Here is a 25,709-nt window from a genome sequence, read left to right as displayed (position 1 = left end):
CAGCTAGGATGAGTGTCCTCTGTAAGCAGCAAATCCCACAAGATAATAACCCCTATAAGTTCTCAATTTTTCTTAAGGGAGATCCCTTATCAGCAATCAAATAATATCATTTTGGATCCAGCAATCGCACTGCTATGTCTCTACCCCAAAGAGACCATAAAATACGGGAGAGAACTTTCATGTACAAAATGGTTTCTAGTAGCTCTTTTTGTGGTGGCAAAGAATTGTAAATCGAGGAGATGTTCATCACCTGAGGAAGGGCTCTGCCATATGAATGGAATGGAATGCTAGTCTTTAAGAAAAGGTGAACATGGGGATTTCAGAAAAACCTGGAAAGACTTATATGAACTGGTGCAGAGTGAAGTGAGCAGAACCGGGAGAAGATTGTACACAGTAACAGCAAGATTTTGTGAAGATTAACCTCTGATTTGTTATGGGGAAAATGGGGTAGGGGCTTGGGGTCCTTAGGAATTCCTCTTTAAAGAATGACACCCTCTTGCACACAAAAGCAGTTAGAATAAGATGGTAGTTTATTTAGGGGAAGGGAAACCATGAAAGAAATCCTTGGACTTCTCATGGGGAGAGAGGTATGACACAAAGCACATGGCTCTGAGGTACCAATCTCCTTGAGCAAGAGACTGACAGGTACTTTTATGGAGGACTGATGGGTGGGGTGGTGGTGACCATTTGACTGTGGAAAGTTCCTTTAGTGAGGGAGGACCTTCCCCCACTGGTGGTAGCTGGGGGAATTGGGTGAGCAGTGGCTAAGGATCTCTCTAGCCATCTGTCTCTTCTGGTCACAAAAGAAAGCTGCCACACCTAATCTTATCGCCCCAGGGTTGAGGGGGCCTAAAATGAAGGGTGGGGAACTGGTTCTGCTTATCTCTCTAGGCTTATCTGTCCTCTGGTTTAGATTCCACGATGTACCCCAGAGAACTTCTGGGGTACTCTGGGCCCCTTGACAGATTGATGTAACTCTTCTCAGCAAAAATATAAAGATCCAAAGCAAGTTCAAAAGATTCATGGTGGAAAATGTCCTCCACATTCAGAAAAAGAATGAATAGTGTCTGAATGCAGATTAAAGAAAAATGTTTTCACTTTCTTTTTTGTTTTTTTTTCTTTTGGTCAGTTTTTTTTCCTTTCACCACATGACTAATATGGAAATGGGTTTCACTTTATTGCACACATATAACCTATGTTAAATTGCTTAAAATATAAGGGAGATGGGATGGAAGAAATGGAGGGAGAAAATTTGAAGTTCATAATCTTGTAAAAGTGAATGTTAGGGGCAGCTAGGTAGTGCAGTGGATAGAACACCAGCCCTGGATTCAGGAGGACCTGTGTGACCCTGGGCAAGTCACTGAACCCCAATTGTCTCACTAAAAAAAAATGAATGTTAATAATGGTCTTTACATTTAAAGCAAAACAGTATATACCTTCTTCCAGAAGTGCATTAATCATCCATACTATTTTTAGCTACTGAAACAAGATTTCCTGCTTTTTTTCTCCCATTTTCTATCCTCTTCTGAATTCTCTCTTTACCTATTCTCCTCTACATTCTCTTATTCCTGGGAGACTACACAATTGGATTTGCTTTCCTTGTTAGCCTTTCACTTGATTAGGATTTATCATATATCCTTTTCTATGAGTTTCTTTCCCCCCTTTTTAATAACTCTTCATGTTCTAGAATTTATTTCCACAAAAGAAAAAAAAAATCCACTCTTGGTGCCACAGCACATCTGGAGGATGGTAGTTCCTGAACTTTCAATCCTATTTCTCCCACTATCACTTCTTTTTTTATTTTTGCTTTCAGCCTTATCTACACATGTCCATTGAGAAACAATCCTCTTAATCAATACTCAGTTATTATGGTACTTTAATTGTCCTTGATTGCTATACATCAGTTGCTTCAGGAGTTTGAGAAAGAAATCGTTTTTGCCAGTCTGTTTGTCTTTCTAGGAATGTTTTGAACACCCCTTTCTTATTGAGTGTCCATCTTTTTTCATTTGTACTTGGGCTCATATGTGTGGGGTAGGTCATCTTGGGGATCATCTTGGGATCCTTTTTTTTTCTTTAGAACACATAGCATTCCCCCTTGTGCAATCTAATAGTTACAGAATAAGCTTGTGTTATTTAAGTTTCCTTTCCTTTATTTATTTTTTTTTTGGTAAGGCAATTGGGGTTTAGTGACTTGCCTAAAGTCACACAGCTAGTAAGTGTTAAGTGTCTGAGGTGGGATTTGAACTCAGGTCCTCCTGACTCCAGGGCTGGTGCTCTATCCACTGCACCACCCAGCTGCCCCCTCCTTTCCTTTATACTTGATGGTATTTGTGTTGGTCACTTGCAGAGATTTTTTTTCTTTTTTTCTCATTGGATTTATTCCATAAAATTAGCATTTATTCTGATGTTTCAAATCTATGGCCTTTTTTTCTTTTTTTGTTTTGTTTTGTTTTTTTCTTTTAGTGAGGCAATTGGGGTTAAGTGACTTACCCAGGGTCACACAGCTAGTAAGTGTTAAGTGTCTGAGGCCGGATTTGAGCCTAGGTACTCCTGACTCCAGGGCTGGTGCTCTATCCACTGCACCACCTAGCTGCCCTTTTTTTTTTTGGTTAGAGTAAATATGTATATTCTGACATGGACTGTGTCTACTGTGTTCAGAATGTCTAGGCAGTATTTTTGCTTTATTTCTTTCTTTATATTTTGCTTTATGTTCTGTAAATATTTTTAAATTTTTTTCTTTTTACCATTTTCTTTAAAGAATTTTAAGTCCTGGATTTCTGGGGTGGAGCCAAGATAGTGAGGAAAGGCAGTAAGCTTTCAGAGGGGCTTCCTGCAGAAGGGGGCATTTTAGTTAGGACTTAAAGGAAGCCAGGAAGGTCAGTGGTCAGAGCAGAGAATGAGAACTATTTGAGGCACGGGAGACAGCCAGAGAAAATGCTGGGAGCTGAGAGATGGAGGGTCTAGTTAGTGAAGCATCCAGGAGCCAGCCCAGTGTCCCTGGATCCAAGAGTATAGGTAGGGAGAAAGGGAAGAAGACTGGCAGGGTAGGAGAGGGCTAAGTTATGCAGGGCTTTGAATGCCAAACAGAGCTTTTTGTATTTGCTCCTGGAAGCAATAGGGAGCCACTGCAGTTCATTGAGTGTGGGAGGGTGGTGACATGGTCAGACCTGCACTTTAGGAAAGTGAGTTTGGGGGCTGGTACACCGAATGTGGAGAGACTTGAGGCAGGCAGAGCCCCCCCTTCCCCAGCAGCTATTGTAAGAGTCCAGGTATGAGGCAATGTGTGTTGTTGAAAGCTGATTGAGAAACTTTAATGTGCAGTATAAATGGGAGTGCTTATCATTCACGATTATTTTGTAGGGAAGAAGTAGGTCTGGGTAAGTTGGGAAGGCAACAGGCTAAAGGTCTTTGCCTCCTTCTCCCAGGCTTGGAAGAGTCCCTGAGATGTCTCTGGGGAGTCCTAAATCTGATTCAGTTTGGAGGTGGGGATCTGAGCTCAGATACCCAAGCTCAAAGGACGGAGGGGTCTGCTTGGAGACATGTCTGCATTATTGGGGCAGGGGTGGTAGCCCTGAACCCAGGCCAGCAGACTAACCTGGGCTGGGTAAAGGGAGCTTTGGACATTCAGCCCTCCCCCACCTCACTCCCACCCACCTGAGCTAGAAGGAGGCTGAGCAGGGTGGAGCCAAGTTTGGCCTTGAATGGCCAGGAAGGGTGAGGGGGTGGGCAGAAGAGACCTAAATAATGGGAGGGTTGGAGGATGGATTTCTGGAGCAGCCATTATCCACCTTCAATCAGCTTTACCCAGACAAAGAATACATCAAAGAACTCGGGGTCTTTGGCCAGAAAAAGTAAGTCTGGGTCTCAGGTGCTCCCCTCCCCCTCCCCCTCCCTGGTTTCCACAGCCCCTCAGGTATCTGCCCTCCATCCCTCCTTTGGTAGATAAACCACCTCAGGATCCAGAAATGAAGCATTTTTCAGAATCTCTTTTGTCTCTGTGTCTCCCCTCCCCAAGAAGTCTTTCTCTCTTCCTCCCAGGAGAGAAGTCTCCAGAAACCTAGCCCTTCCACGCCTGAGGGGGAGCAGGTCAGGAGGGCTGTGATTGACTGCTCCACTTCTCTCAGGCTCAGTAGATTCCTCTGGGGTCTTTGTTCCCCACTCATTTCTGCCCTGCCCTTTTCTCTGGGACTTTCTCTGGCCTCTCCTGATCATTGTCTCCTTCCATCTTTAAATGAACAAACGGGAAACACCCTCTTCCCCTCCCCCCAGTACTGGCCCATTTTCAAACATTGCTCCAAGAAGCCCCGCTGGCCATAGTGAGGTGCTTGGTACAGAGAAAATGCTGTTTTCTTGTCGTTTTAGAGGTTTTAAATAGCGTCCGGCTCTTCATGAACCCTGCTGTTGTGAGAAAATGGGTAGTTGTCTCCTCTCCATGAGGATATAAGTCAAGGTCTCAGATCCCCTCCTCCCCCTTCAGCAAACACAATCACATGGTTCTAGGAGCCCGAGCTGGTCTCAGTTGGGTCAATAATTAGGGATGGGAATACTGCATTCCAATTAGCTAGTCTTTCCTGGTAGATTGTAACCCTTGAGAAATCAATTAGTGATGAAAAAGGGGAGGGTCCTTTCGAGTTAGGGACTAGTGCCTGCGAGCCCCCCTTCTGGGCACCCACTAGCTGCACACTAGGGTGCCTCCTCCTCAGGAGAAGGAAATAAAGACCCTTTGTCACATCCCTGCTGAGTTCCTGAGATTTATTGAGAAGAGAATTGATTCTTTTTGAGAGAATGCCCTGTTCAGGCTGATTGGCTGAACTGGCCATGGAAGTGGAGGGTCCCTGAGGTTCCTTCTTCATCTAAGCACCAGGAGCCTTGGGGCTGTGACCTCTTTCTGTCCCTGCTCAGCTTGGCTTCTCTAAGGGCCCTGTGGGCAGGGCCCAGGGTCCCAGGAGCCAGGGAACTTGTGGTTCCCTCTTCAGTGACTGGGGAACTTGCTTCTCAATTCCTCTTACCTCTCCCACTGTGTGGGGGAATGAAGAAAAGTCATTTATTCAGCTCTAAAGAACAGATTCCAGAATATGCAGTAAGTGCCAGGGATTCCAGTCCGGAGAGCAGGTCTGCCCTCCTGAAGCCTACCTGATTACAGGTGCTGGCAACCCTCCCCAGAAATCCAAGTCATTTTGACGACTGACTGACCCAACCCCCTGAGTGCAGATGGAATTGGCTCATCACCCCTCCTCCCATCTCTGACCCTTGCTCCATTCACCTGCACTAGCATTGCTTATTCCTTCATCCCCACCCATTTCTGGATTCTGGAATCCCATTTAATTGTCCCTAGTTTTTCTGGGCCTTCCTTTCTCCACCCTCTCACCCAGGCCCTCCCCCTCTAATCCCCTTCTTCACTAATTGGTGCTTCTGCTAGGAGGGGCTTGGGGCTAGCGTGGCCCACTGAGTACCTCCCAGGCTATAGGAGGCAGAGCCAAGGTGGCCCAGAGAACCCCGGAAGTTGTCTGAGCTCTCCTCCTTTTCCCCCTGGAACAACATTAAAATAAGCATCTAAACATTTTCTGGAGCTACACAACCTGCAAAAGGATGGAGTGAAACAATCTTCTGGCTTAAGACAACCCAGACGGTCTTCAGGAAAGGTCTGTCTCACCTGGGTAAAGGGGGCATACAGCTCAGTGCAGGGGGTGTCTGGGCAAAGCAGCAGAAAGCTCTTAACTACAGTCTGGATCAGCAGCTGAGGACTCTGGGCCCTAGCCCAGCCAGCCAGTGGCCCCTCAGGCCAGTTGTGAAGCCCCCCAGGTTCAATGCAGAAGGAAATCTGCCAAGTAGGGTATATGCTACCTGACATGCACAATTATTCTGGGCCACCCCAGTGCAGCGAGCAAGCTGCCAGCTGCTGAGGCCTCAGGGCAGAAAGCCAGGGACTGGGCCCCTGGCCTGCCGCAAAAGAAGATTGGGACAGGGCCCACTGTACCCCAGGAGCAGAACTCAACTTTTTTGTTGTTTTTTTTTTTTTTTTTTGCAGGGCTATGGGGGTTAAGTGACTTGCCCAGGGTCACACAGCTAGTAAGTGTTAAGTGTCTGAGTTCGGATTTGAACTTGGTCCTCCTGACTCCAGGGCCGGTGCTCTATCCACTGTGCCACCTAGCTGCCCCCAGGTGTATCTTTAAAAGGGAAGAGGAATTGGCCCTGAGACCATCAAGTTCTCTAGGAAGAGCTCAACAAGGATTTGATAAACCAAGTAAAAGAGGCTGAAGAAAAAAAAGGGTAGAGACTGCTGCGCAGGTGTTCAGTAAGCTTCCTCCAGCATCCACCCTACTTCTTCCTGGGGTGGAGACCCTAATTTCCTTGTTGTTTTCATCCATAACAAACAGCCCCTTCCAAAACTTTAGAAATGCTAATGACTCTCCCAAGAATCTCTGCTGCCCAAGTCCCCTCCGGCCTTCCCCTCCCCTTTTCCCACCCTGTCTTGGGAGTTTTTCCTTTGTTTCACATTAACATTTGTTTCTCCTTGTTCTTTTTTGGAATCTATACTTAGAAGTTCCAGAATGTTAATTGCTGGAGGTTCTGAGATGGAAACAGTCCTTGTCCTGGGGAGTTTACACTCTAATGGGATGATGTTGGGGAGGTGGAGTGCCCTGACCCCTGGGAGATGATGCCAGCTTCCTGAATGTCTGAGCTAGCCTGGGTTTTGGCAACATCCCAGGCCCTTAATCTCTTACCAGGGGAAGGTGTCCCTGACAGCCTGGGTCTGAGGCAAGGCTGGGAGCCTGACTTCCTGAGTCTGGCTCTCTGTTGACAACAGGTACACAATTCTTCAGATCAAGCCTGTAGAGAGGACACAGGTAGAAGGTAGTCTGAGAGGAGGAAGCACCAGCAGCTGGGGAGGGAGGAAGAAAACCAGGGCAGGCCTGCAGAAGGGGGGATCTGAGAGCCATCCTGAAGGAAGCTAAGGCAGAGGGGGAGGGGAGAGCCCCCAAGCAGGAGGGAGCAGAGCTTGGGGGTTTTCTGTTTGGGGGAGGGAGGGAAAGGGAGGGAAAGGCTGGTGAGTTTAGCACATGCCTGGAAGGGGGAAGAGTAGGAGAAGAATAGAGGCCTGCAGCAAAGCTGTGCTTAATCCTATAGTTTTCCAATGTGTAGAATTGGGGTTTGGATTGGATGACATAATGTCCCATTTGTATGGGGCATAGGGTTGTTTTTTTGTTTTGTTTGTTTTGGGGGGGCATAGGGTTTTGAAAAGCCATATTATTACAAGTGAGTCTCAAGTAACTTGCCCAGCATGAACATAATAGTGCCTTGGTAGAATTTGAACTCAGGTCTTCCCTTTAAGGAGGTAGCTAGGTGGGGGCAGGGTGGATGGAGCAAGAGGCCTACAATATATGAGACTCATCTTCCTGAGTACAAATGTGGCCTCAGAGATTTAGTAGCTGTGTGATCCTAAGCAAGTCAGGTAAGCCTGTTTGCCTCAGTTTCCTCATCTCTAAAACAAAATGGAGAAGGGAATGGAAACCAACCTAGTACCTTTGCCAAGATAACCCTCAGTGGAGTCAGGGAGAGTTGTTATTGCCTGAAAATGACTGAGCAACAAATTCCTTTCATCACTCAATCCACTCAACTAACATAAAAAACATATGCAATGCCCAGAACGTCCCCTGCCCACCTCACTCCCCATGGGGGTAACTCTCCCTCAGTCCTGGGCCTGCTTTTCTGAAGTGGTTCTCAGGCATCTCTCTGGAGGGAAACTAGCTGGGTGGTACAGTGGGTAGTGCTTGGACCTCAGTCAGCTAGACCTGTGTCCAAACCTCTCTCACATGGCTATCACCTCTCTTAAGTGACTTGATGTCTTGTCCTCTCTGTTTCCTCATCTCTATGTTCCAGACACTGCACTGGGGTGCAGAGGACAATCAGTGTTGTTCCTTCAGCAAGTTTAGGTCAGTGTTGGGGAATTGCTCAGCCCAGAGGTCCCAAAAACCTCCTGGACAGCAATAAGAACAATCAGAGCTAGCCTTTCTCTAGCACCCAGGTGCCAGGCACTGCTGAGCACTTGGGAAATGGAATCCTCACAGCAGCCTTTGGGGTAGATGCCATTATTCTCCTTCTTTCATAATTGAGGAAAGTGAGACAAGCAGGTCAAGTGACTTGCCCCCAGTCACACAGAGAAAGTGTCTGAGGTCAAATTTGAACTCAGTTCTTCCTGCCCCCAGGCCCATCTAGCTGGAATCCCTGCTTGAAGATAAAGTAGCATCAGCTCCCTGGCAGCTGCCCTGTGGGGAGCATCTCAAGGGAACAAGGGAAAGTAGAGGTATAATTAGGGTTTTACACAGCCTCAGTCCATCTGGGGAGGCTGGGCAGCCACTTTGCTCATTGGGGTGGTTGGGTATAGAGACAGAATGTCAGGTGATTTGGGGAGAATGTTAACCTTCCTCTCAGGAGTTGCAAAGGTTGTTTCAATGGGGATGCTTTCTCTTGGCCAGAATATTGGGTGGGGCCAGAGGAGGTGGGTCTCTCCCCAGTTATTGGAGGCTTCCCTGTGGTCTGTCTCTGTTCACATAATCCTGTAAGACAGTTCAGTTTTTTTGACATCCAGGGTAATTCTTTTGGGGGAGAAAGTTGATTTCAGTTGATTTCCTCCACATTGGCAACCTAGAAGTCATCCCTGAGTCTTCCCTCTGTCTCGGCACCATCTCCCCATTGCAAATTAGGTGCTCAGTCTTCTTGTTTGTCCTTTTAATTTCTGTCTGATAGTGGCCTCTTGTTTATCTCCAAGTATTACAGTTTCACTGCCTATTTGTCCCTTTCATTTTTCCTCCAAGTCCTCTCTGTAGCCCTCACCTCCACTATTTTCCTGAACCACCTTGGGTTACTGGCTGCAGGAAAAATTCTCTTTTCTGGGGCAAGTAAATAAACCTCCCCATAGGAGCCACTTCCACACACAGGCTCTAACCCATTGCATGGTGAGATCCAGGAGGGTGGGGACTGTCTTTACTTTTGTTAATGATTCTGTGCTGGAGTATTGAGCTCCCCAGCCCAGGAATCCCACTCTCTGTCCTTCTGTGGCCTCCATCCTGGTTTCTAACTTCCTTGTGCCCCAAGACCAACCTGTCCTGCTTTCTACACCTCTCCACTTCCCACTAGAACCTGGGTTTTGAGGGGCGAAGAGGGAAATATGGGGTCCTCCCAGGGGAGGGATTCAAGTTGCTGAGTCAGGTAACAGCCACACCCCTAGACTTAGAGGGAGATGTGAAGGTGTGTGTAAGTAGATAGAGAAAGGTTATAACATGTGCTGTGATATATGCCCTGGCACCCAGGTGTTCTGGCCTCAGCTCCTCCTTAGGATCCAGCTGTCTTCCTCTGAGAGAACATCTGCTGGCTGCCCTTTCCACTTTCCACTGGGCCTCATCTTCCCCATCTGTTGTTGTTGGTCCTATCTTCTCAAAGAGGATCATGAGAGATGTTATGATCTGCAATGAATTAGATTTAAGTGAGGAAGGTCAGTGCTCTATTCACCAAGCCACCTATCTCTCCCATTCTGACTTCTTGGTCACTGTCCTCTTGACTGGCCAGGAGCAAACCTCCCTCCCAGGCCTAGCTCTGGGGGTGTCCCTTGCTACTTGGAAAGGACCCCTGTCATATCCCAGAGGTCCTAGGGTGCCACCCCCAGTTATACCATGGGGTGACAGTTGCCTGACCCACATATCTCACCCATAGTGTCAGATGGAGGTAGAGTTCTAGGCCTGGGGTCATTGTAGCTCGGCCTGGTCTCCTCCCTTCTGGGGTCCCCAGGCCCTTCTGCCCCCTGAGTCTCTGCAGCAGGATGGGGGAGGGGCATGAGGAAAAAAGAAAAGGAATTAAAGAGGGGGGCAATTCCTCTTCCTGTTGAGACCAAGATCCCTTCCAACCCTGACCCTCCCTGCTGCCCTCCTGTTCTGGTTAGAGTCTCTCCCCTGAGGGCAGAGTCTTTGTAAGTGCTCTGAGACTTCAAGCTCTGTAATTCCAGATAGACCAGTGTCCACCCTTGGAAGAAAAGGCAGGTACAATGACTCCCCACTCTGAGATCCTTCTCCCTCCCCAGGTCAGCTTTCAGACAACCAAGGGCTATTCTGAGGAGAGACAATGGAGCCAGAGAGGATGGCCTCTGGGACCCAGAGACCCTCATCCCAGGTGAGTGCAGCCCATCCCCAGACCTGACCAGCATCAGCAAAGGTGGAATCCAGCAGAGGCAAGGAAGCTTTATCCTGTTACATGTACATGGTCCTCTGCAGGGCTGTCAGCAGAGCAGACATTGTCCTCCTGGTTCTGCTCATTTCCTTCTGCCTCAGGCCACCCCAGTCTTCCCTGCTCTCTCTGAATCCCTCTCACTTGTCATTTCTTAGATTGTCAGTGAGCATTTAGAAAGCTTCTCCTCTGGGCCAAGCACTGTGCCAACCTACTGGGGATGCAAAGGAAGGTTTAAAAAAATAACAGACCTTGCCCTCAAGGAACTTACTATCTAATTGGGAGATAACGTGGCTGCAGCTGGGTCCACACAACCTCTGTGCAGTATGCATGGGAGGCCCCCTCAGAGAGAAGGCCCTAGCAGTGTCAGGGACCAGGAAAAGCTCATTTCAGAAGGTGAGGATTTTACTGTGATGTGAAGGAAGCCAGTGTTGGGGGGCCTTGTGACCTGGATCTGGGGGTTAGCTCAGCCAAAGAATTTGAAGCTCATCATGAATCTTGTGTTGCAATAGAAAATCATCCATAGCACTCAAGTCCAGTTTTTTAAGGATACACCCTAGGGGGGAGGGTCACAGGGAATGCTTTCTTCTTGTCCCTTATCTTGGTGGGTTGGGCTTAGACCTCAGGGAGAGATGACCACACCTGACTCCAAGTGGGTGCTGACAAAGACCTGAGCATTTCTCAATTTAGGTCATTTTCTGACTGAAGAGAAGAGGATCTGGCAGTAGCCTGGCTATTCAGACCTCAGACAGTGGGGGCTGCCCACTGAGACTGAGGCTCCTGACAGGAGAAAGCACAGTGTATCATCCCACCTGCGGAATCCAAGAGCCAAATGCGCAGCTGCCTTTTTACCTGTCTGTGAAACTTGTGCTGTGGCTTGAGCATGACTAGCTCAGCCAGGAATTGGAAGCTCAGCACAAATCTTTTATTTATTTTTTTGGGGGGGGTTGAGGCAGTTTGGGTTAAGTGACTTGCCCCCAAGGTCACACAGATAGTAAGTGTCAAGTGTCTGAGGCTGGATTTGAACTCAGGTCCTCCTGAATCTGGGGCCAGTGCTCTAGTGGGCCAATCTGGGGCCACCTAGTTGCCCCGCCAATCTTGTAAAATGAAGAGTTGTATTAGGGAGACAGGAGTATATGGCCAACAGACAGAATCGCTGGAAAAACTGTCTCCCTGGGAAGAAAAAACCTAGTCTTTTGCATGGTTACAAAAGCTGTGTGCAAAGCAGCTGGGAGAGAAACAACTGGGAAGGAGTGCCTGGGTAGGAAGAGCACCCATCCTTGCCATTATATCATCTTTATTCCTTGTGTACCCAGGTCTTTGTGCTCAGCCCCATCACATTCCTGAGATGGGAGGCAGAGGTTCTTTTACTTTGGGAAAGTTTTAAGGATTCCTTGGGGTTGGGGTTCCCTCCTTCCACAACATCTGGAATCCCAGGTAAGGAGGGAGGCCAGTGCAAGCATGAGAGACAGCCACTGGAAAGTCACAGAGTTAGTAGAATGAGATACAAATGGGGGCGGCTAGGTGGTGCAGTGGATAAAGCACCAGCCCTGGATTCAGGAGCACCTGAGTTCAAATCCAGCCTCAAACACTTGACACTAGCTGCATGACCCTGGGCAAGTCACTTAACCCTCATTGCCCCGCAAAAAAAAAAAAAAGAATGAGATACAAATGCTCTCTGAGGAAAATAGTTGCATAAGAGTTAGGATTGAACAAATGGAAACAAGTGACTTTATGAGAAACCCAGACACAATAAAGTATAAATCCAAGTGAATTAAAAAAAAAATAGAGGGCAATGTGAAATATCTCCTTGGAAAAACAGCTGCCCTGGAAAATAGATCCAGCAGACATAATTTGAAAATTATAGAAGCTGATACTTGGTCCTTTTGTGTTTCTTACTCATATTGTAGCCTATTTTTAAACTTATAAAGTTGAGGTCTGCTCAGTACATGGGGGTGAGTGCTGTGTTGCAAGCTTCTTGTGCTGGGGGATAGGGACCAGGTCACTGGCTTTCTGTTTTGAGGCTTCTGTGGCTTTTGGATTCCTCACCACCCTGGGCTTGCTCCCTGTGTTGGGATGGCCTGGCAAAGTCATGCCTCTCCTTTGGGGGGTTCTCAAGCTGGCAGTTTGCCCTTCTAGCCAGGGATGGTGGGTCTCACAAAGGGCCTGTTGTACCACCAGCCATCTGAGTCAGGACCAAGGGGCCTCAGAGACTTATGCTGTGTCCAGGACCCTCCTGCTGACCTACCCCCTCTGCAGTGTGCCACTCTCCACTGGGCTGACTTGCCAGACTGTGCTGAGCTGTGCTGAGCCACAATCTTCTAAATTATCTCAAGTAAGAAGATTGTGTCTCTCTGTCTTTTTATGGGTTCTGTGGTTCCAGAATCTCTTTAGAGGCTTGATCTAATGTTGGCTTTGAGGGAAACTAGGGACAGCTCAGGGAACTTCCTGACTTCTCTCTGCCATCTCGGCTCCACCATCAGTCTGCTTCTTAACTGTTTGTCTTGACTCTTGGTTCCAAATGTTCTAAAGTTTTAGGTGTATGTTGAGATGATTTTTTTTCAAAAATAAATTGTCAATGTCTTATGAATTAGCTCAATCTTCAAACCCAGTCAATAAAAAATTTCACTTTGAATAAATAAATGAATTCTCATTCTCTTGTTTCTATATAACTACATCATAAAATGAAAGATATTACATTCACTAGTAAAAGCAATCATAAAGCAAAGACATAAGATTTTTTTGGTTATGATACTTCATACTGATGTTACCCCAAGCCCTCAATATTACAATAGCTAACATTTCTTCACTTTTCTGAAAACAGTCTCTTAACTGTCACTTCAGGGAAGATTGTAAGCAATATTAAGAATTATTTTCATGCTTTTATCTAGGTAGAACTTGATTTCAGCATTTTAGGAAATTAACAAGAATTTTATCTTTTTTCTCTTCTCAGTGATGACCAGTAATTTTTCCTGCACACCTCCCCCTGCCCCCCCCCCCAAAAAAAGAGTACACAATATTGGCCAACTTCTTACAAACTCTTTAGAATTTCATTACCATATCCCTAATGACATCTAACATATCCCTTCCGGTGAGGAGGAATTTCACATCACCTTGCTTTCTTCTCCTTCGACACTCATACCTCACTCATTGAACACTTCTACCTGAGCCCATGAGGAGAAACATTTCATAGAAAGACATTTCTCCAAGTTTGATTATTCCAACATAATTCTCACTTCAAACACAAAATGCTTTTGTCAGTATTTTATTGGGCTCTTTTTGGATATGGTTCAACTGTTGTCTTTGACACTCATAAAGTTTATAGGAGTTTTGGGCATATCCCTTCTGTGCTTCAGTGTCTTCCTCTCAGTTGATGAGGGTTGGACTGGATGAATTCTGAAGTCTTTTTCAGCTCTAAATCATGTGACTTTTGATGACTTAGGAGTTGGTGACATTCAAGGATGTGGCTGTGGATTTCACCCAGGAGGAGTGGCGCCTCTTGGACCATTCTCAGAGAGAGCTGTACAAGGAGGTCATGCTGGAGAATGTCCAGAACCTGCTCTCTGTGGGTAAGGACCTTTGCCTCTGGTGACTGAGCTGCTGACATGGTAGCTCCCTGCTCCTCATCCTGCCAGGCCTAGCAAGTTTGTCCTGATTCTTACTTCTTTATTCCCTTGAATTACAGTCTAGATGTTGAGAAAGGAAGGGAATGGAATAAGCATTTACATATACCTAGTTTATATCCGTCACTGGGCTAACTGCATTATACCTATTATCATTTGATCTTCACAACATCCCTCTGAGTTTGGTAGTATTTTTATCCCCATTTCATAGGTGAGTGAACTGAGGCAAACAGAGGTTACACAACTTCCCCACGGGGACACAGCTACAATGTGTCTGACACTGGTTTGAACTGGTCTCTCTGACTCCAGGCACAGGACTTTTACCACTGCCTTACCAGCAGCCTCCAATTTCTAGATAATAGGCTAGGCAGTGTGCCCATCCTTCTGGGAAAGAGGTGAATAAAGGGGACGTTTTCTGGTTCCCAATGGGCTGTGTGATCTCAGCCTGCCTCCAAAGATCCCAACAATTAATACCTAAGGAACCATCCTTGAGACAGCCTGGGAACCATCCTGTCATCTTTGCATGTCTCCTTTCCGTAAAGAGGAGTAAATTCTCTACTTCTCTATCCTCATCACTTCCTTTTTTTTTTTTTTTTTAGTAAGGCAATTGGGGTTAAGTGACTTGCCCAGGGTCACACAACTAGTAAGTGTTAAGTGTCTGAGGCTGGATTTGAATTCAGGTCCTCCTGACTCCTGGGCCGGTGCTCTATGCACTGTGCCACCTAGCTGCCCCCTCATCACTTCCTAATTCTGTATTCCCAGGAATTCCAGTCTCTAGAGAAGATCTGAGCTCCCCTTTCCAGGAAGGTCCAAGGGGCTTCTGTCCAGGTGAGTGACATAAAAGCAGGTGTTTGAGGGCTGTTACCATGACAGGTCTCTAAGTGTTGTGCTGAAGAAGTGCTAGACTTGTGGGCAGGAAGGACTGGCTTGGACATTTTTTTTTTTTTTTAGGGAGGCAGTTGGGGTTAAGTGACTTGCCTAGGGTCACACAGCTAGTAAGTGTTAAGTGTCCGAGTCTGGATTTGAACTCAGGTACTCCTGAATCCAGGGCTGGTGCTCTATCCACTGCACCACCTAGCTGCCCCAGGAAATTGTTTTTAGACTCATTTCAGCAGTGGGATCCTGGGCAAACAACTGATCCTCTGAGCCCCAGTTTCCTCATCTGTAATACAGGGAAGCAAGTCAAACTGCTTGGCCTTTCAATTCCCCAGCAGTGATAAAACTTGGATGCTATAAGAAGTCATCATTTTGAACTCTGAGGCATAGATCTCTCCTGAAAGCATCTCACATGGGCTGAGAGTAATTCCTAGGCTTTATTCCAGTCAATACACATTTATTAAGCACCTACTATGTTCCAGATATTATGCTAAGCATGAGGAATACAAAGAATGGCAAAGGATAAGCCTTGCTGTCTAGGAGTTTAGTCTAATGGGGAAGACAACATGTAAATAACTATCTACAAACTCTATATTCAGGGATAAATTGGAGCTATGAAAGAGAGGGATGGCCCGAAGGATAAGGAAGACTGGAGGAGACTTATTGTAGAAGGAGTTTTAGGCAGGACTTCAGGGAAGCCAGAGCAAGCACGAGGGGCAGCCGGAGAGGACATGGAGTCAGGAGATGTTGCTGGTCAAGAAAGAAACATGTGCCACTGATTCTCACTCATGTGGAGGGAAAGGAAGGTGAAACAAGTTGGGAAAATAGGAGAGGGGGTGATTGATGATACGGAGTTTTATGATCCAAGCAGAGGCTTTTGATCCTGGAAAAAGGGAGCCAATAGGAAGAGTGTTTATTGAGTGGGCAGTGACATGATGAGAAGTGCCCTATAGTAGATGAATTTGACACCTGGGTGGGGAATTAAGTGGATTGGTGGGAGACTTGAAGCATTGACTCCAAGCAAAGATCTTTTTAAATAACACAATTGTATGCATAATCATGATGGTTGGAAATCAGTATGCAGGGATTTATGTTAGAAATAAACCTTGGCAATTCTTTACTGCCTAAGGTGCCAATAAATCTTTTTTTTTTTCTTTTTTTCAGGGCAATGGGGGTTAAGTGACTTGCCCAGGATCACACAGTTAGTGTCAAGTGTCTGAGGCTGGATTTGAACTCAGGTCCTCCTGAACCCAGGTCCAGTGTTTTATCCACTGAGCCACCTAGCTGCCCCCTAATAAATAATTTTCAATAATCATTTTTATTTAAAGGTTTGAATTCCACATTCTATCCCTCCTTCCCTACCCCTTCTTCTCTACCCCTTCCCAGAGTCAGAAAGCAATCATATATAAGTTATACATGTGTAATTAGGAAAACATTACCATATTTAGTCATTTTGTATAGTAAAATTCAAAAGAAAAAAAAATGTTACAAAAGTAGCATGCTTCAATTTGTGTTCAGTCAATATCAGCTCTGTCTTTGGAGGTGAATGGTGTGTTTCCTCATTATTCCTTGGGATTGTTTTGGATCATTGTATTGCTGAGAATAGTTGTCATTCACAGTTCTTCATCGAATATTATCAATGTCACTGCACAATGTTCTCCTGGTTCTGCCCATCAGTTCATATAAGTTTTTCAAGGTCTTTCTGAAATCATCTTTCTTGTGATTTATTGTAACTCAATATTCAATTAAAATCACAGCTTTTTTAGCCATTGTCCAATTGATGGGCATACCTTTGATTTCCAATTTTTAGCCACCAGCTAAAGAGCTGCTATAAATATTTTTGTACAAATAGTTCTTTTTCAGGGGTACCTAGGTGGCGCAGTAGATAAAGCACTGGCCCTGGATTCAGGAGGACCTGAGTTCAAATATGGCCTCAGACACTTGATACTTACTAGCTCTGTGACCCTGGGCAAGTCATATAACCCTCATTGCCCCGCAAAGAAAAACAAAAAACAAAACAAACAAACAAAAACCAGTCAAAATTTTAAAAATAGAAGAAAATGTAAACTATCTCATTGGAAAACAACTGACTTGGGAAATAGATCCAGGAGAGATCATTTAATTGTTATTGAATTACCTGAAAGGCATGATCATAAAAAGAGTGTGGACAACATTTTTCAAGAAATTATCAAGCAAAACTACCTTGACATCCTAGAACCTGAAGATGAAATAGTTGTTGAAGAATCTACTGATCTCATCCTGAAATAGATCCCAGAATTGAAATTCCAAGCGATATTATAGCCAAATTCCAGAAATATCAAGTCAAGGAGAAAATACTGCAAGCAGACAGAAAGAAACCATTCAAATAGCAAGGAGCTACAGTCAGGATTACTGTTGAGGGGGGAGACAGGGTGGAAGTATAGAGAAAAGTATGAACAGGAGGGAAAAATAGGATGTAGTAAATAGACATTTAATAACTGAATTGTGAATAGGATGAACTCTCCATTAAATGAAGCAAATAGCAGAATAGATTAAACACCAAAATCCCACAATGTGTTTACAGGAAACACAATTAAAGCAGAGAGAGACAAACAGAATATATTATACTTTAGCTAAAGTTAAAAAAAAAAGCAGAGGTACCAATTCTCATCTTAGAAAAAGCAAAAATATTTCTAATTAAAAGAGACAAGGAAGGAAAGTTCATCTTGCTTAAAGTTACTGTAGACAATGAAGTACTTTGAATGCTAAACACCTAAACCAAATTGTATCTAAATACTTGGACGAGAAGTTGAGGGAGTTACAGTTAGAAATGGAGAATAAAACTATAGTAGTGAGGGAAACTCATGCTCTCCCTCTAAAAATTAGATAAATGTAACTACAAAATAAATAAGAAAGACGTTAAGGAAGTGAATAGAATTTTAGAAAACTTAGATATGCTAGACCTCTGGAGAAAAATGAATGAGGATACAAAGGGAATATACCTTTTCTCAGTGGTGCATGACATCTATACAAAAATTGATCATGTTTTAGGGTATTAAAAAAAGCTTACCATCAAATGCAGAAAGGAAATAATATTAAATGCATTCTTTTCAGGTCATGATGCAATAAAAATAACACGTAATAAAGGGCTTTGGAGGGGGCAGCTAGGTGGCTCATTGGGTAAAACACCAGCCCTGGATTCAGGAGGACCTGAGTTCAAATCCGGCCTCAGACACAATTACAGCAGAGAGACACTCAGACACATGACACTTACTAGCTGTGTGACCCATGGCAATTTAGTTAACCCTCATTGTCCCCCGCCCCCAATAAATAAATAAATAAAGGCTTTGGAAAGAGATTAAGAAGAAAGATGGGAAATAATTTTTATAGCAAGTGTTTCTGTTAAAGCCCTTATTTCACAAATATAGATATAGAGAGAACTGAGTCAAATTTATAAGAACTCGGGCAGTTAGGTGGCACAGTGGATAGAGCACTGGCCCTGGATTCAGGAGGACCTGAGTTCAAATCCGGCCTCAGACACTTAACATTTACTAGCTGTGTGACCCTGGGCAAGTCACTTAACCTCAATTGCCTCACCAAAAAACAAAAGAAAAAATTTATAAGAAGTCAAGCCATTCCCCAATTTATCAATGGTCAAAGAAAATGAACAGGCAGTTTTCAGATTCAGAAATCAAAGCTACCCAGAGTCATATGAAGAAATGCTGTAACTCATGTATGTAGAGATGAAAATGAAAACTTTCTAGTACCACCTGACACTTATCAGATTGGATAATATGACAGAAAAGGACGATGATAAATGTGGGGGAAGTGGGAAAATTGGAACACTAATGACTTGGTGGAGTTGTGATTCAACCCTTCTGCAGAGCAGTTTGTAACTATGCCCAAAGAGCAATAAAACTACATACTCTTTGATCTAGTAATCCCACTACTATGTCTGTACCCAAAGAGATCATTAAAAAAGACCTACATGTACATAAATATAGCTGCGCTTTTTTTTTTTTTTTTGCCATTGCAAGTAATTTGAAATTGAAGTAAGTCCAGCAATTGGGGAATGGTTGAACAAGCTGTAGTATATGAATGGAACCAAATAGTATTCTAAAAGAAATGATGACTGGGCAAATTTCAGGAAAACCTGGAAAGACTTACGTAGATCAATGCTGAGTGAAGTGAGCAGAACCAGGAGAACACTATACATTAAAAGCAACATTATATGATGACCAATGTCATAGACTTAGTTTTTCTCAGCAATACAATGAGCCAAGACAATTCCAAAGGACTCATCATGGAAAATGTTCTTCACATCCAGAAAAAAAAGAATTGTGGAATCTGTAGATTGAACCATACTATTTCTACTTTTTTTTCCTTTTTTAAGATTCTTTTACCATTTAACTAATGTAGAAATGTTTAATGTGATGGTGTATATATAACCTATATCAGATTGCTTTCTGTCTTGGGGAGGAGGTAGGGAAAATATGTTACTCAAAATCTTATAGAAACAAATTGTAAAACTATCTTTACATGTAACTGGGATAAATAAATGAGTATTAATATTGTAAAAAAGACCTATGTTGGGACAGCTAGGTGGTGTACTGGATAAAGCACCAGCCCTGGAGTCAGGAGTACCTGAGTTCAAATCCAACCTCAGACACTTGACATTTACTAGCTGTGTGACCCTGGGCAAATCACTTAACCCCCATTGCCTCTAAAAAAAAAAAAAGACCTATGTTTACAAAAATAGTTATAATTGCTTTTTTTGGTTGCAAATAACTGGAAACTGAGGCAATACCCATCAATTGGGGAATGAATGAACAAGTTATTCTATAGGAATATAATGAAATAGTATTGTGCTCTATGAAATGTTGAGTAGGGAGAAAATCCTGGAAAGACTTAATAAGAATTGATGCTGAGTAGAACGAACAGAGCCAGGAGAACTCTGTACACATAATTATCACCACCTATGGTCATCTATGAAAAATTCTTAGCTCTTCTCAGTGTGGTGTGTAAAATTAAATGTGGTTACCTTATTTCTGTCCCAAGTTTGGGGAAAATTAGGTGGGGTTTCTAATGTATTGCTACTTATAAATTAGAATCTTTAGCACCAGTTTGGGGGCATTAAGCATTTATTAAAGTATATTAGATATTAGTAAAGATAGAGCACTTTGCCCTGAAAGATAGGAAAGGCTAGCTAGCCTAGAGGAGAGAATAGAGCTCAGCCTGGCCTGCTTCTTCCTCCAAATGCTCTGCCACCAAGGTCACCTGAGAGAGAATAAATGAGTGTGGAAGCTCCCTCTGGGTTTGGAGGAGAAGGTGGTCTTGACACACTGTCAAGATAATTGGCTAGCATCACCCAAGTCCATTGGTTCACTGGACTTGAAGGCAGTCCATGAGCAGAAGGTGCCACGGTCAGAGTTCAGAGAACACACCCCCTGAGGTCCAGGCTCTCAGGTAAATATGGTTTCAATCAAGTCTCCTTCAAGTGAGTCAATCAGCAAAGTCAATCCAATCAGTCTTAATTTCCTCAAACGGTGGGGGGGAAAGGTTACAAAATCCATTATTTTCTCCCATCAGCAATACTGTGACCACAACAACTTGAAAGGCCTTGTGATGAAAAATGCTAACCACATCCACAGAAAAAAACTATGGACTCTGAATGGAGATTGTGGCATACTTTTTTCACTCGTCTGGTTTTTTTTCTCTTTTTTCCCTTTTGTCTTATATTTTCTTTCACAATATGATTATTGTGGAAATGGGTTTACATGGTTCCACATGCATAAGCTATATCAGATTGTTTGCTATCTTGGGGAGGGGAAGGAAAAGGAATGAGGGAGAAAAAGTTTGAAACTCAAAATTGAATGGGAAGTGAATGTTCAAAGCTATTACACACAAAAAAAAAACCAACCAAACAAAAAAATTAGGGGCAGCTAGATGGTGCAGTGGTTAAAGCACCGGCCCTGGACTCAGGAGTACCTGAGTTCAAATCCAGCCTCAGACACTTGACATTTACTTGCTGTGTGACCGTGGTCAAGTCACTTAACCCCCGTTGCCTAAAAAAAACCAAAAAACCAAAAAAAACCCAACCAAACAAAGCTATTACACAGAATTGGAAAAGAAATTTCTATTGACAAAATAAAATAAGACATCTTGCAGATATTTTCAAAGATAACTGCCGCTGATTTTAATTTGAAAACTCTACTTTTTATTTTTTATTTTTTTGGAGGGGCAGTGAGGGTTAAGTGACTTGCCCAGGGTCACACAGCTAGTGTCAAGTGTCTGAGGCTGGATTTGAACTCAGGTCCTCCTGAATCCAGGGCCAGTGCTCTATCCATTGCATTACCTAGCTGCCCCTGAAAACTTCATTTTGACTGCAAAAGTAGAATACAAATCAGTTTTCATTATGCCACCAGAAAAAAAAATAACCTGTATTTAGGAGTATGTGTCTTTCTGTTAATACATTATTGTTTTCTTCAGGTGGAGAGACCAGATTTGAAGTGAAGGATATGACTACAATGGTGAGCATTCTTATGGAAGAATTTGGCCAGCAGAGATTTGAGAGTAATGGTGCCTGTACCTTCAGTCTTAGAGAAATTTGTGACTCTAATATCAAGGTGGATAAAAATCCAAAAAGAATCTGTGAGGTTGATGAAATTAGAAATAGATTCATACAGTCTAAAATTCTAGCTAACAGTAAGAGAATGACCTCATGGAATGACTCTTTTCAGGACAGTGAAGATAGTAAATGCTTTCCTAAACAACTAGAGGCTTTTAAGGCTCAGGAGAAATCTCTTGAAATGCAGATGTATCAAGGGAATCATCTGGAAATGGCCATGAATTTGAATTCTGATGTCATTAGAAATCAGAAAAGTCATATTGGAGAAATGCTTTATGGAAGTAAAAAAGGTGGGAAAGCCTTCAGTCAGGACTCTAAGCTCAATACTCTTCAGAAATCTCACATTACAGAGGAGCCTGTTGAATATAAGGAATTTGAAACAAGCATAAACCATCACTCATCTCTTCCTTGCCATCCCAGTTTATACCCTATAATGAAAAGATATACATGTCATCACTGTGGAAATGCCATTGATTGGAACTTGGATTTTATTAGGCATCAGAAGATTCACATTGGAAAAAAATTTTATAAATGTTATCAATGTGGAAAGACTTCCAGTCTTATTGTACATCAAAGAATCCACACTGGAGAGAAGCTTTATGAATGTAATAAGTGTGGAAAGACTTTCAGAAGGAGCTCTAAACTTGCCGAACATCAGAGAATCCACACTGGAGAGAAACCTTATGAATGTAATCAGTGTGGAAAGACTTTCACACACAGCTCCTATCTTAGTAGACATCAGAGAATCCACACTGGAGAGAAACCTTTTGAATGTAATCAGTGTGGGAAGACTTTCTCAGACAGTTCCAGTTTTGGTAGACATCAGAGAATCCACACTGGGGAGAAACCTTATGAATGTAATCAGTGTGGAAAGACTTTCATACAAAGCTCCCATCTTCTTGCACATCAGAGAATGCACACTGGAGAGAAACCTTATGAATGTGGTCAGTGTGGAATGACTTTTGTACATAGTTCCAGTCTTGCTAAGCATCAGCGAATCCACACTGGAGAGAAACCTTATGAATGTAATCAGTGTGGAAAAACTTTCACAGAGAGTTACAGTCTTGTTAAGCATCAGAGAATACACACTGGGGAGAAACCTTATGAATGTAATCAATGTGGAAAGACTTTCACACAAAGGTCCAATCTTGTTGACCATCAGAGAATCCACACTGGAGAGAAACCTTATGAATGTAAACAGTGTGGAAAGACTTTCACATGGAGCTCTAAACTTGCTAAGCATCAGAGAATCCACACTAGAGAGAAACCTTATGTATGTAATCAGTGTGGAAAGGCTTTCACAAAGAGCTGTAAACTTGCTGAACATCAGAGAATCCACGCTGGAGAGAAACCTTATGAATGTAATCAGTGTGGAAAGACTTTTACAAGAAGCTCTAAACTTGCTGAACATCAAAGAATCCACACTGGGGAGAAACCCTATGTATGTAATCAGTGTGGAAAGACTTTCACAGAGAGTTCCAGTCTGGGTAGACATCAGAAAATCCACACCGGGGAAAAACCCTATGTATGTAATCAGTGTGGAAAGACTTTCTCAGAGAGTTCCAATCTTGCTGCACATCAGAGAATTCACACTGGGGAGAAACCCTATGTATGTAATCAGTGTGGAAAGACGTTCACACACAGCTCTTATCTTGGTAGACATCAGAGAATCCACACTGGAGAGAAGCCTTATGAATGTAAACAGTGTGGAAAGACTTTCAGAAGGAGCTCTAAACTTGCCGAACATCAGAGAATCCACACTGGAGAGAAACCTTATGAATGTAATCAGTGTGGAAAGACTTTCACACACAGCTCCTATCTTAGTAGACATCAGAGAATCCACACTGGAGAAAAACCTTTTGAATGTAATCAGTGTGGGAAGACTTTCTCAGACAGTTCCAGTCTTGGTAGACATCAGAGAATTCACACTGGGGAGAAACCTTATGAATGTAATCAGTGTGGAAAGACTTTCATACAAAGCTCCCATCTTCTTGTACATCAGAGAATGCACACTGGAGAGAAACCTTATGAATGTGGTCAGTGTGGAATGGCTTTTGTACATAGTTCCAGTCTTGCTAAGCATCAGCGAATCCACACTGGAGAGAAACCTTATGAATGTAATCAGTGTGGAAAGACTTTCACAGAGAGTTACAGTCTTGTTAAGCATCAGAGAATACACAATGGGGAGAAACCTTATGAATGTATTCAGTGTGGAAAGACTTTCACACAAAGATCCAATCTTGTTGACCATCAGAGAATCCACACTGGAGAGAAACCTTATGAATGTAAACAGTGTGGAAAGACTTTCACATGGAGCTCTAAACTTGCTAAACATCAGAAAATCCACACTGGAAAGAAATCTTAGGCATGTAATCAGTGTAGAAAGACTTTCACAAAGAGCTCCAATCCTGTTCCACATCAGAGGATGCACAATGGAGAGTAACCTTATGATTGGTGTGGAATGGCTTTTGTACATAGTTCCAGTCTTGCTAAGCATTAAATAATCCACTGTGGAGAGAAACTGTATGTATGTAATCAGTGTGGAAAGGCTTTCACAAGTAGCTCTAAACTTGCTAAACATCAGAAAATTCACACTGGAGAGAAATTTTAGGAATATAATCAACGTGGTAAAAGCTTCAGGCAATAATCATCACTTAATTCCTATCTGAGCATTCATATTATATAGAAATCCTATCCCTATTATAAATGAAGAAAGGCAGCCAGTTTTCATTTAGAGCTTGTTCAAAATTGTAAGGTTAAGTGACTTGCCCAGGGTCACACAGCTAGTAAGTGTCTAGTGTCTGAGGCTGGATTTGAACTCAGGTCCTTCTGAATCCAGGGCCGGTGCTTTATCCACTGCCCTACCTAGCTACCCAAGACAATTCAGTTTTCTGAGCAGTTCTATATCAACTCATTGTGAGAAGGATTGCAGTCAGATATATTTTATTTCAGAGGATTCACTGTGGAGAAAAGACTTAATGAATATGCTGAAGGGCATTTGTCTCAGGGAGGGTGATGATTAGACAACAACATTGATACTGGAATGAAGGTGTATAAAAGGAGTGGTTGTGGGAAGGGTTTCACCTACAGCTCATACTTTTCTGTCATTTGGGGCAATCATGCTGGAGAGAAATCTTAGAGATCTAAATACCAAGGGAAGGTCTTTTGTTGCAACACAGACTTCATTAGACCTTCCAATAAGAGACCTCATTTAACATCCCAAATTTCACCCTATTTATAAAACCCTATAAATGTAATGAATTTTCTGAAATTCTACATTTTGTGACATTCATATACTTATCCCTTCTTCAGCCATTCTCCAATTAATTGGTAATCACTGTGTTTCCTGCTTTTTCCTGCTATAAAAATTCCTGGTAAGAGAATGGGATGAATGGGTGGTGAGTGTGCTGGAGAAGGCAGGATAGAATGTGGCCACCAGTGGATATAATAGGGTTTGCCTTTTCAAGGCAATGGGCCATCACTTGGTATGAGGCAGACATGAAAGAGGAGAAAATTGAGAAGAAAACTGATAGGAGATGAAGAGTGGAGAAGAGGGAGCTTTGTAGCCAATGTCAAGGTGCTCGGTGAAGAAGGTGGCAGGAGGAAAGCTATAGAACATTTAAGAAGGGATGGAAAGATTTGAACAAGGGGCTGTGCTGAGTGGGATGGTGAATACATTGTTTTTGCTGTTCAGTCATGTCAGGCCTTTTGTGACCCCTTGTCCAAAGCACTCCAGAATCTTCTGTCTCTACAATCTCCCAAAGTCTTTCCAGGGTCTTGTTCATTGCTTCCATGACACTATCTATCAGTCTTATCCCCCGCAGTCCCTTTTCCTTTTGCCTTCAGTCTTTCCCAACATGAGGGTCTTTGGGGATGAGTAGGTTGCCAAAGTATTTAAGCCTCAGCTTCAGTATTTGGTCTTCCAGTGAAAAGCCTGAATTTCCTGAAATCAACTCAGCCAATACATAAAGAATTTATTTCCTTTCTGTTCAATGGACTCTTCTGATGTTCAGTTCTTTCTCTGGAGGTGGATGCATCTTCCTTCTGTGACATTTAGAAAGGTTTGAGAGACATAATTACTGGGTAATCTAATCATTTTATTAGTTATAAAATTATTTTATTATTTTCAAGTTATATGTAAAGAGAGTTTTCCACATTGGTTTTCATAAGATTTTTAGTTTCACATTTTTCTCCTTTCTTCCCTTTCCTTCCCCCTCCCCAAGACAGAAAGTAACCTAATATAGGTTATATTTGTACAATCACATGAAACATATTTCTGCATTGGTCATATAGTGAAAGAAGAATGAAAACACAAGGGAAAAACTTCAGAAAAGAAACATAAAAGCCAAGAAGTAGAAACAGTCTGGTTCAATTTGCATTCAGAA

General features: G+C 43.2%; 1 protein-coding gene and 1 pseudogene across 4 annotated transcripts in view; both read left to right on the top strand.

Annotated features, from left to right (window-relative positions):
- LOC122751841 (zinc finger protein 345-like) overlaps positions 1–25,526 on the top strand; it is a 58,576-nt gene extending 33,050 nt beyond the window's left edge. Inside the window, exons 1-5 of one of the 4 annotated variants that reach the window (XM_043999030.1) lie at positions 9,345–9,493; positions 10,076–10,164; positions 13,661–13,787; positions 14,604–14,669; positions 21,186–25,526. In XM_043999030.1, the coding sequence (XP_043854965.1) occupies positions 10,117–10,164; positions 13,661–13,787; positions 14,604–14,669; positions 21,186–23,689 (2,745 nt within the window). In that variant the 5' untranslated portion in view covers positions 9,345–9,493; positions 10,076–10,116 and the 3' untranslated portion in view covers positions 23,690–25,526. Of the gene's footprint in view, positions 1–9,344; positions 9,494–10,075; positions 10,165–13,660; positions 13,788–14,603; positions 14,670–21,185 lie in introns of those variants that run through there. The other 3 variants (XM_043999029.1, XM_043999031.1, XM_043999032.1) reach the window with 3 other exon arrangements.
- LOC122751838 overlaps positions 1–25,709 on the top strand; it is a 66,728-nt pseudogene that overhangs the window by 16,143 nt on the left and 24,876 nt on the right.

The sequence above is a fragment of the Dromiciops gliroides genome, chromosome 3, assembly GCF_019393635.1.
Source record: "Dromiciops gliroides isolate mDroGli1 chromosome 3, mDroGli1.pri, whole genome shotgun sequence".
Classification (NCBI taxonomy): Eukaryota; Metazoa; Chordata; class Mammalia; order Microbiotheria; family Microbiotheriidae; genus Dromiciops; species Dromiciops gliroides.
Note: the sequence above shows the minus strand (reverse complement) of the source record. Positions and strands in the feature narration are given on the sequence as shown.